Below are 12392 nucleotides of genomic sequence, written 5' to 3'. Positions count from 1 at the left end.
TGAATATTCTATGGGGCCCCTGACCACCAATGTTTCTTTTTAACTTTGAAGAGGGGGCCATAATGATTTTTTTTTAACTTGTACAGGGGGTCCTAAAAAACTTTTATGGGGGGGGGGCTGGCCACTAATGATTTTTGTAAAACTTTTATGTGGGACCCTGGCCAACAATGTTTTTGTTTTAACCACCGATAATGGCTTTTTATAAATCTTGTGTGGGAGGGGTTTAGTTTTGATAGACTGATATCTATGTGGCCTTTTTACTGTGGTGTAGGCTTGGGTGGATCTGGGGTGGGCCTTGGGGGCTGGACTGGGGTTCTACAACCATATAAAGGCACAAGGTTGCAGGCTGAGTTATACAGGGGACTATCACTGATTGATTATAAGGGATAATGTGCCCCCTACTTTAAATGATATGGATTAAGGATGCTAGATGTCACTGATGGGCTCTGTGACCATATAAAGGCACAAGGCTGCAGACTTATATAGGGAACTCTGCTTATTACTCGTATTATAAAGGATAATGTATCCCCACTGTAGATGATAAGGATATTAGAAGTCATTGAGGGGTTTTGTTACCATAAAGAGACAGAAGGCTGCAGGTTCAGTTATACAGGGAACTCTGAGTATCACTCATGTATAATAAGGGATAATATGCCCCCACTGTAGATGATAAGGATATTTGTATTTTCCACAATTGTTTTTAGCTCTTTATGCCCCAGGCCACCAATGTTTTTAATTTTTAGGGCCCCAGGCCACCAATATTTTTAACTTTTAGGGCCCCCGTGCCACCAATGTTTTAAACTCTTTGTGTCCCTTGCCACCAATGTTTTTAACACTTAGGGCCCCTTTACCACCAATGTTTTTAATTCTAAGGGCTCCTTACCACCAATGTTTTTAACTCTTAGGGCCCCTTGCCACCAATGTTTTTAATTCTTGGGGTCCCTTGCCTCCAATGTTTTTAATTCTTAGGGCCCCATGCCACCAATGTTTTTAACTCTTAGGGCCCCTTGCCACCAATGTTTTTAACGCTTAGGGCCCCTTGCCACCAATGTTTTTAACGCTTAGGGCCCCTTGCCACCAATGTTTTTAACTCTTAGGTCCCCTTGCCACCATGTTTTTAACTCTTAGGGCCCCAGGCCACCAATGTTTTTAACTCTTATGCCCCAGGTCACCAATGTTTTTAACTCTTATGGCACCTTGCCGCCAATGTTTTTACCTCTTATGCCCCAGGTCACCATTGTTTTTAACTCTTAGGGTCCCAGGTCACCAACGTTTTTACCTTCTAGGGCCCCAGGTCACCAATGTTTTCAACTCTTATGACCCCAGGCCACCAATGTTTTGAACTCTTAGGGCCCTAAGCCACCAATGTTTTTTTAACATTTAAGATTTAAAGAAGGGGAAGGTCATTTCATGAGTATATTCTCTCCTGACAGTAGCACAGATTTCCAGTGGGCAACACATTTCCTCGTTTGCCATTGCCTTTATTAGGACCGGCTAGTGTTTGACCAAAGGATTTAACCTACTGCCTCATATTTACACATCAGAAATGCAGAAAAGTTCTACTAATACATTTGATTTAGGTTGAGTTAGGTAACTGTTTAAAGAGTCTACCTTGACCAAAAGTTACTGTTCCAGGTTCATGTCCATGTGAACTTTGGTACTGAGTGGGGGGGGGTCATGGGTCCAGTGGCAGGGTTGGCCCAACTTGCACCTACCTTCCTTATTACCCCTCAAAGCTCTTGCTCGAATAGCAAACAATGGAGGGTGTCATTGTGGGGGCAAGAAGAAATATAATACTCCTCCATCGCTTTAGCAGGAATCCCCCACCCAAAAAGGATGTCTCATAACCTGAAGAGGGTGGTAACCAAAAAACAAATCCAGCATAGGCGTTCCCCAATATCAAGCACCTTCATATACTAAATGTCTGGTATAGTATAAATAGGCTGGTGGGAAGTGGATGGAATTCCATTATTAAGAAAGGGGCAACGGACTTGAATGGAAATGCTTACATTGTGGCCTATGGAGTAAAGCAATTTTGTAGTTCCTTCCAATCATTGGAGATCAATATGTGTCCTTAGTAGAACGAGGCACAGGAGCCCCTTCCCTCAATATTCACCATAGGCATTAAAGAAAAACGCTGAGACATATTTAATGGGAAACCTGGCGGGGAGCACAGGATTTATTAAAACTAATAGCTAATTTATATTTGGGCATCCCTAACGACCAATGATCCAGAGGAAGGAGAAAAACCCTAGAGTACTATGAGGGCCAATCTGCACTGAAGGTAAAAATGCCTTCCTGACTCCTAGAAACGGCAGTCGGTTTTACACCCTGGATCATGCTAAGCACCCCCACCCCCTCCTATACACACCCTTACCTATACACACCCCCTTCAACGTCCCTACTGTAGATATCCCCCCATCATTACTCCTACCCCCACCCTCCCTCCTGTACATAACTCCGACCCTTCCTCCTGTATATAACTCCCACCCTTCCTCCTGTACATAACCCCTCACTCTCCCTCCTGTACATAATCCTTACCCCACTCCTGTACATAACTCCCACACTTCCTCCTGTATATAACTCCCACCCTTCCTCCTGTGCATAACCCCTCACTCTCCCTCCTGTACATAATCCCTCACCCCACTCCTGTACATAACCCCTCACTCTCCCTCCTGTACATAATCCCTTACCCCACTCCTGTACATAACTCCCACACTCCCTCCTGTATATAACTCCCACCATTCCTCCTGTACATAACGCCTCACTCTCCCTCCTGTACATAATCCCTTACCCCACTCCTGTACATAACTCCCACACTCCCTCCTGTATATAACTCCCACACTTCCTCCTGTACATAACTCCCACCCTTCCTCTTGTGCATAACCCCTCACTCTCCCTCCTGTACATAATCCCTTACCTCACTCCTGTACATAACCCTCACTCTCCCTCCTGTACATAACCCCTCACCCACTCTTGTATATAACTCCCACACTCCCTTCTGTACATAACCCACAAACACACAGACAGACAGACACACAGACATACGCCCTTGGGAGAGGTAGAACCGGAAGGATTTAGGCCATGGTGTTGGGTCGGCAGCAGCAGGTGAGTCTTTGAGTGGAATTCTGAAAAGAAAAGATTTAGAAAGTGTTGACATAAGAATAAAGACAAATACTTGGTTCTTTATGATATTAAAGGCTCGGTCGTGCTTTAAGAACGCACTATTCATTGGGCCTGTGGGGACTGTTTGGGTCTCTCTCTCTACACATGGAATGCCTTGGCCTATTATGAAACTCAGTCTGAGCCTGCGCCATTTATTCTTTTATATGCTTTGATCACCTGGTGCCAGTCTATTACCCAGTAGCAACCCATTTCCAAAGGTGGATATCTAAGCCAGATGTCCAGCAGCCCTATAAGCATTACCTACATCCCCTGTTATTGGCCTGCTATAGAATCAACACTTTATCTGCAGACTTCGATCTCTGTCAGCAACCTCTTACAACCTAAAGGCAGCCAAACATCGGTCTATGGGGTGCCCTCAAAGTAATCAGCCTGCGGGCTCATCAGACGGTGTATGATTTCCTTTTATTGTTCTGATTGAAAATGCACAGAACTGCAGGAAGTAAAGTGGAGCTGCACTGGACAACATGAGGCATCTCTAGATAATGGGTAAATGTCAGTAAATTGATACATTACCCATACTCTCCGGAGCCTCTTCATGATGGCCTTCCTAAGCTGTTTTCGCAGGGTTGGCCTCTCCACCACCGGAGGATCTTTGATGATCTCTTCCACCTCAGAAGCTTCTTCTTTTCCATCCGCTCCCTCTTCTTTCTCCTCCGCTGCAGGAGTTGGCTCTTCATTTGCTTCAGGAGGTCCTACCTGTTCTTCTTCCACTGCAGGAGATTGCTCCTCCGTCTTCTTCTCCTCCACTGCAGGGGCTTTATGTTCTTCTGCAGAACCTCCTTCTTCCGCTCCCTCTTCTTTCTCCTCCTCTTCAGGAACTTGCTGTTCTTCAGCGGGAGCGCTTTCCTCTTCTTTTTCTTCTTCATTTGTTGGAGCTTCCTCTTCTTCTGCTCCAGGAGCGTCTTCTTCCTTGTCTTCCTCTGCAGGAGCTTGCTCCTCCATCATCTTCTCCTCCACTGCAGGGGCTTGATGGTCTTCTGCTGGAGCTCCTTCTGCTTCCTCTTCATTCTCTTCTGAGGCAAGGGCTTCCTCTTCTGCTGCTGCTGCAGGGGCTCCATCCTCCTCCTCTTCTTCAGCTGCAGGACTTTGTTTCTTACTAGGTTTGAAGGGAAGAAAATGTAAAAAAAAAAAAAGGTCATTATTGTAATTTGTTTCCAAAGTATTGCAACTACAATTCTGATCACTGGAGGATTAAAATAGCCAGATAGCCTTGTACCTAAGAAATAACATTATGCCTGCTACACACCTGTCCCTACTGTAACACATTGGGCAGTTACTGAGCTGAGTAAGTTCCATGCTAGACTTCACCCAGTGATACATGCTGAAATACATGCTATGGTTGTAGGGACCTAAAAAAGTTCAACAAGTTTCTGTGCTATTTACTATTAGTATGGCCAAAGCACCCAGAGGTACGAGAAAACATCTATTTTTTGAACCAGTATCCATGTGCCAGTAAGTGTAATTGAAAGTGTTAATTGCAAAATACATACCCAGCAGCTTCCTGTAGCTTCTGCTCTCTCACAAACTCGTTGTGCAGCTGGTTAAGGTGTTGGTTGATGGTCTGTGAGCGCATGGGAGGCACAAGGATAGGAGCAAAGGGGAAAGAAAGGAGACAGTTAGGATTAAGCCTGTAGATGTGCTGCTAATAGTACCTTTATATGCTGAGGGCAGTGAGGGTGTGGGATTCCCTGCCGGCAGCTGATGATGTGATATTGTTCAGCCTTTTCTCATCATATGGAGAAAAAACCCCAAATCACCCGTGTGCAGTTGTCCTGATTACAATGGACCAATCAAAGTTCAGTATCTAGTTGTTAAAAAGAAAAAGCATCAGGGACAGTGATCCCAGGTGAACTTACATTCTCCAGCCGCAGATACTCGAGTTGCTGCCTCCGGTTTTGGACTCGAGTTGGATGATCCTGTGGAAGAAGAGAGTCAATGTTAAGCGCTTCTTTGTAGCAATGCCATTATTGTGGCCATGTGGCCGCTTGTGATAAAACTCTATGCAGTGTCTGTGCATAAACCCATTTTTGTTGCTGGTGAAAATGGCACTTGGATGGGTGACTTTAGATGACCCCAGGGCAGATACAATGAATAATAATGTTCTTGATTATTATAGAGACACACAGTGAAAATAACCTCTCCCATAATAATACTAGTGACACTTACAGGAGGCAGCTTGGCAGACTTCCTGAGGGCGGCATATTCCCTCTTGATCACTTCCTGTAACATAAAGAAAGAAGCAGTGTGAGATAAGAGCTGGCAATCTAATATAATTTGTTCCCAATTTACCTAAACATCAATTCTGCATTACATACCAGTGAGTTGAGCATTTTCCAGTACAGGATAATGTTCTCCTTGGCCCTCATCCTCGGGTCCACTTCGCACGTAAGAAGGAAGTGCTTTCTGAAAACGAAAGATATCACTGAATGTTTATTAAACATTTTCCAGCCTTATTGCCCTTGCAGTTACCCCTGGGGCAATAGCAAATGATTCCCAAGTCCATTTATGGTTTACTTACAGGACGATGTTCTCGCCGAATTCGACCCGGTAGTGATGTTCTGCAGGAAAAACACATTTCTGTTAAATACTGAGCTATAGGGGGAAAGGCATTCACATATGATAAAACGAATGGCACAACCTTAGGAACTGATAAATAATATAGGATTTTACCGTAATAAGAGGCGAGGGCCTCAAAGTCCGTATGTTCCCCCCTGAAGTCCTTCAGGACGGAGTACAGCGTCTATAAGTGAAAAGAAAGAGCATTAGGGACAGAATACTAAATGGCTCTAAATGCTGCTCACAGTCAGCCTGGCTCTGAGGGGAAAAGAGACAGAAAAGGGTTTGGGTTTTTATGGGGCAAACATGCCAGGAATAAGGGCATTTTATTCTGAAAATTAAATAAACGTCGTGATTGGATTCCCTGGATGTCAGTTCTGCATGCACAGAGGCAAAAGGTTTGGCAGCTCCCATTTATATATATATATATATATATATATATATATATATAGAATCAGTGCAGACAGACAGCTGCTTAAGGAGAGCTTATATAGAAGAGAGAAAGGGAAACACCAGTTCAGATGAGAGAGGATTGTTTTACACTGAGGCATTACCAGAAGCGATGGTTTTCTCTGCACCTTGTCCATCGTTGAAACCTACAGGGACAAATAGACATAATCAGCCAAAATGAAGTCAAGAGTTGTTCCCCTTTAAATGAACTTTTAGTAGGATGCAGATAGTGATATTCTAAGACAATTTGCACTTGGTTTTTTTTATTAATTGTGGCTTTTGAGTTATTGAACTTTTTCTTCAGCAGCTCTCCAGTTTGCAATTTCAGCCATGTGGTTGCTATGGTCCAAATGACTCTAGCAACCATGTGCTTTGAAGAAAAGTAGCAATAACAATAAACGTGTAGCCTTACAGACCATTTGTTTTTTGATGGGGTCAGTGACCCATTGAAAGCCGGAAAGAGTCAGAAAACTATCGAAAACATTTAATGAAGACCAGTGAAAAAGTTGCTTAGAAGTAGCCATCCTGTAACATACTAAAATATACATTAAAGGTGAACCACCCATTTATTTATTTCCTTATCTATATTCTCCCATTTGTATGAAATATTGTTCCAGTCAATGATAAAAGCCCATTATTAATGCTGCTGATGAATTGGCTTCTTATAAATACCATATACAGTAGCCGTATGGGCTCATATGCACAAAGCCGACCCCCCCAAGTGAATTTACGACAGACTCGCTGAAGAAGAAATCATGTGCTGAATCAGTTGAATTTGCAAGATTACCTCTTAAAGAAGATTCTCCGGTGGGGGGGCAAAAAATAGGGGGCGGCACAAGGCTGGGGCACCCCAAGGGGGGGTCTCCCTAAGGAGCCCCTGGCTCTCTCTTACACTGTTCAGCTAAAGATGTAATTGACTGAACAATGGAGAAACCAAAAAAAATAAAAAATAACCCAGGTGTTAATAGGCAGGTGTGAAGCACCGAAGTCGCGGTCCAAAAATCAGGAAAAGCGCTGTAGCAATCTGTATAGAAAAGAGAATATAAAGACAAGTTAATGAATTTAGCACTTAATATTTGCTATATAATACAGAGGAAGGCAGAGATCTATTTTCCCCTAAACTTGAGCTTTGTATCAGTTCCAGCAGATATTGGGCCTCAGTCTAAGCCCTGAATAACTGCCAAATCCTGGTCTGTGTCTGCCAACCAGCACTAATATTAAAGGCACATTTATGGGAAAATTCTCCTAATTCACTAAAATCAGGGAGAGGAGCCACATCTGCTAGTCTGGGGGGGCATCATCCAACCTTTTCCCCTCTTTTTTTTTACTATAGTAAAGGTTATTTGGCAAGAAATCTCTCAGAGGGAATATACATTCAACACAGAGCCAACCAACGGACTAAACCAACTGTCAAACCCTAGGTATAAAGTCTCCTCTCTTCTATGGGACCTGCTGTATGTCCCCCACTCATTTGCTATTACCCCCCAACTGTCCCCATGGCACGTGCCTCTGCTTCCCACCCCTAGTTCCAGACTTGGATCAAGGGAACATGTATTTAGCTACAATGTTGGTACATAAGAGCAGGGCACATACCCAGGGGCAAAGGGACAAATCTCTAAGGAGCCTGTCAGTAGTGGGAACATAAATGAAGCAGCTTATGGTGTGGTACGGGGTCCCCAAATGTTACCTTCAGAAGATAATGTGAATATTTGCTGGCAGCCCTGCATGACTGCCAAATCCTGGTCTGTGTCTCCCAACCAGCACTAAGATTAAAGGCATCTCCCAAGCACATTTTAGGGGAAAAATATCCAAATTCACTAAAATCAGTGAGAGGCGCAACACCTGCTGGTCTGTGGGGGACATCGGCCAAATTCCCTCCTCTTTTTCCACTAAAATAAAGATTTTATGGCAAAAAATCTCCCAGAGGGATAGTAGTCTTACCTCTCGCCACAGGGCCAACCAACGGACTGAACCAACTGTAACATTGCCAGGTCACCTCTGTTCCCTGCTCTTAAAGGGAAAGTGTTCCCTTTTGATGAGTGAGGTTTATATGGCATTTATTTCTAATTAGATGTGCAGCACATACACAGCCTATTAAGTACACAGAGCATTGCTTTGTATGTGTGGCCTATTGAGTCAGTGCAGTTACTGCGCTGCCATATCTGTTGGATCCATTCATTCATCAGCCATGGTTCCAATCAGTGCTGCTGCTGTTGCTCAGTCTGGTAGAACTGGGGTGTCCTTTGCTTGTAGGGGGTCCCTTCCTTATCTTAAATAGTGGGTAGAGATGGTGGTTCTCATTGTTCTTGGTATTTATTGCTTATTGAGCATTTTGTGATTATTTGGAATAGTCCGGTAAGTTGGGGTGTTTGTGTTCCAACAAGAGAGAGAGTTTGTGTCGGTGTATTTAAAGTGCTATATGTTTCAAAGCTGGTTAGTGGTCTACACACAGTATTTCCTATTGATATAGACGTCATGTAATGTTTCAGCTGTCTGTACCTCCACTTGTCCCCAACTCACCTCTTTTCTTTGTTTTTTTAGGAACATGGGGATCTGGTCTTTTTTCCATGCCTAGCAGGTGCCTCGAATGAAGATTCTGGAGCCCAAAAGCAGTTTTGTATCCCTTATCTTCAATCCCAGGTAAGTAGTCAGTGTTGTTTCTTATTGGGGTCAGTGGTGATGGATATGGACCAGTGAACCGTTTTTATTTAGCTGGTGTCATATACTTAAAGAGGTTTCAATTGTTGTTGAAGTAAACTCCTTCCATCGATCGCTGAAATCCTTCGAAACGTTCGATTCGAACAATTTAATCGTTCGATCGAACGATTTTATTTCGACCGCAGGATAGCCAGATTCCATCAAAAAACTTCGACTTCGATATTCGAAAGTCGAAGTATTTAAATTAGATGGTCGAATTTCGAAGTATTTTCCACTTCGAAATTGGACCCTTGATAAATCTGCCCCTATATGTCAGATTAAAAGCCATCTACATGTTCTACTCTTCAGCTTGCATCTGCAGTGGGGGTCCTTGCAACACATTTTGGAAGGGAGTGTGACTGTGGTATAGCAGCTATAGTAGGTAGATGTGGTGCCTATAGTAACAGTGGGAAAATAGTCTCTGGGAAGGGAGTGTGGCTATGAGATAGCAGGTATAGTAGGGAGAGATTGTTTTATGGGATCTCTACGTACAAGCTATGAGCAAACTTAGGAACAGTTCGTGCTTAATTGTACTTACTACTTGCGAATACCTATCCTGGCATAGTCTTATGGGATCTCTCTGTACAGGTTATGAGCAAAGTAGCAAGCTGAGGGTACTGTTCCGTCTTCATTGTGCTTAGTACAGGGACATTTTTTGGAAACTCTGTGTACAGGCAATGAGCAAACTTAGGGGGCTGTTCCTACTGAATTAAGCTTAGTACAGGGGAATACCTATGCTGCCATAGTTTTATGGAATGTCTCTGTACAGGCTATATGCAAACTTAGGTAGCTGTTTCTGCTGAATTGTGCTTAGAACAGGGGAATACCCATGCTACCATAGTTTTATGGGATCTCTCTTTATAGGTGTCACTTCATAAGGTTTCACTGAGGGGTTCTGTGACCAAATACAGTGCTTTGCAAAAGTATTTTTCATGTATTGTTGCCTCAGAAACTGGAAATAAAATGGATTGCACCATTTTATTTACAGAACATGCCTACAACTTTGAAGATTTGTTTTTTTATTGTGAAACAAACAACAAATACTGTAGGACAAAACAGAAATCTTCAGTGTTCACCCCCCTAAAGTCAGTTCTTTGTAGAGCCTTTTGCGGCAATTACAGCTGCAAGTCGCTTTGGATAAGTCTATGTGAGCTTGTCACATCTTGTCACTGGGATTTTTGCCAATTCCTCAAGGCAAAACTGCTCCAGCTCCTTCATGTTGGATGGTTTTCGCTTGTGAACAGCAATCTTCAAGTCTGACCACAGATTCTTTATTGGATTGAGGTCTGGACTTTGACTAGGCCATTCCAACACATTTAAATGTTTCCCTTTAAACAACTCGAGTGTTGCTTTAGCAGTATGCTCGGGTCATTGTCCTGCTGGAAGGTGAACCTCCGTCCCAGTCTCAAATCACAGGCAGACTGACACAGGTTTTGCTCAAGAATATCCTTGTATTTAGCACCATCCATCTTTTCCTCGACTCGGACCAGTTTCCCAGTCCCTGCTGCTGAAAAACATCCCCACAGCATGATGCTGCCACCACCATGTTTCACTGTGGCAATGGTGTTTTTTTTGGGGTGATGGGATGTGTTGGGTTTGCGCCAGATATAGCATTTTCCTTGGTGGCCGAAAAGTGAAATTTTAGTCTCATCTGACCAGAGCATCATCCTCCATACATTTGGGGAGTCGCCCACAATGCCTTTTGGCAAACTTAAAACGTGCCTACTTTAAGTAATGGCTTTTTTTCTGGCCACTCTTCCATAAAGCCAAGCTCTATAGAGTGTACAGCTTATTGTGGTCCTATAGAAAGATACTCCAGTCTCTGCTGTGGAACTCTGCAACTCCTTCAGGGTTACCTTTGGTCTGTGTGCTGCCTCTCTGATTAATGCCCTCCTTGCCCTGTCTGTGAGTTTTGGTGGGTGACCCTCTCTTGGCAGGTTTGTTGTGGTACCATGTTGTAGCCTCTGGGGCCTTTCAGAAAAGTTGTGTTTATACTGACAGATCATGTGACACTTGCACACAGCTGGACTTTATCTCACTAATTATGTGACTTTTGAAGGTAATTGGTTGCACCAGGATTTTTTAGGGGCTTCATGGCAAAGGAGGTGAATACATATGCACATGCCAATTTTCAGTATTTAAATTTTTTTATATATGTTTTTCTCATTTCACTTCACTAACTTGGACTATTTTGTGCAGATCCATCACATAAAATAAGATTAAGAAACATTTAAATTACAGGTTGGAATGTAACAAGGGGGAGGGTGAATACTTTTGCAAGGCAGTGTATAGGCACAAGGTTGCAGGCTAAGTTATACAGGTAACTCTGAGTATCACTCATATATTAGGAGAGATACAAGACTCCCTACTGTAAATGATAATTTATTCAGGGGACTCTGTGTCATTCAAGTATTATAAGGGATTCCACCAATGTAAATTTAACAATGTTAAAAATCACTGAGGGGTTCTGTGACCATTTCAAGGCACAAGTCTACAGGCTGAGTTATACAGGGAACTCTGAATATCACTCATGTATTATTATGGATAATGTACCTCCTAGTTTACTTGAAAAGGAATTTAGATTTCACTGAGATGGTCTGTGACCATTTAAAGGCCCAAGGAAATCTGTTTTATCAAGCATGATTTTAAGGCCATATAAAGGCACAGGGCTTCAGGCTGAGTTATATAAGTAACTCGGTGTCACATTTATTATATGCGATAATATCCCCCTTGTGTAAATGATAAGGATATTAGAAGTCACTGAGGGGTTCTGTGACCATATAAAAGCAAAATGCTGCAGGCTGAGTTATACAGGGAATTCTGAGCATTAGAGTGAGATTGGGGCACCTCTCATATCTGAAAGCAGGAGTAGCATTTCTTCGTATAAGACCCATGTAAACACTTCAATGAGATGTGATATATGACTTCAGTAAGCACTGTTTATATCCAGTGACATCACTAGGATACTTATTACAGGTAATCGATGACCTTTTTTGCATTATAAAGCCCTTTTATGCAACAGCAACTAGCAGACCAGATCCTTGCACTGCTAGTTCTGACTCCTGACGCAATGTAGCAGAAGCTGATTAACATGCCTGAACTGCTATATTGTTTCAAGGGTCAGAACCACAAAGCAGAAAAGGGTGAGCAAATATTGCTTTAAAAATGTTAGTTTGTTTTAAACTGATCTATGCATGACAACTTTTCTATTGGTCTATATGTTTTTTATGTAGATGGAATCCAATTTTTTTCCAGAGTGCTGTATCTCAGAGTTTAGATGTAGAATCCACCACATGCAACTGGATCACAGGATCTCTCAACTTACAGCAGAGCAGAAGGTGCAAAGGTTATACGGAGCAGTACATTTGAAGAACTTTCTCCTGTGAGTATAATTTAAATGTGCTGACTAAGAGGGCCTACAGAACCAATGGGGCTTCACTATTGTGCCTTTCCTTACTGTATTTATCCAGCGACTCAGTTTTTTATAAATTGGGGACTGAACT

The 12392-nt window shown here is 42.8% G+C and overlaps 1 protein-coding gene across 1 annotated transcript; it reads right to left on the bottom strand.

Annotated features, from left to right (window-relative positions):
- Positions 1–3077: 3077 nt before the first annotated feature.
- LOC121398773 (zinc finger CCCH domain-containing protein 18-like) lies at positions 3078–6415 on the bottom strand. The gene is made up of 9 exons (XM_041578075.1): positions 6297–6415; positions 5857–5926; positions 5705–5744; positions 5502–5589; positions 5191–5406; positions 5043–5102; positions 4677–4747; positions 4006–4282; positions 3078–3128 (listed from the first exon to the last, which is right to left on the bottom strand). The coding sequence occupies exons 1-9, from the start codon at positions 6327–6329 to the stop codon at positions 3078–3080; spliced, it is 906 nt and encodes a 301-aa protein (XP_041434009.1). The 5' UTR covers positions 6330–6415.
- Between the last annotated feature and the right edge of the window lie 5977 nt (positions 6416–12392).

This window comes from Xenopus laevis, chromosome 9_10S (assembly GCF_017654675.1).
Source record: "Xenopus laevis strain J_2021 chromosome 9_10S, Xenopus_laevis_v10.1, whole genome shotgun sequence".
Taxonomy (NCBI): Eukaryota; Metazoa; Chordata; class Amphibia; order Anura; family Pipidae; genus Xenopus; species Xenopus laevis.
This window is presented reverse-complemented; position numbering and strand designations above follow the sequence as displayed.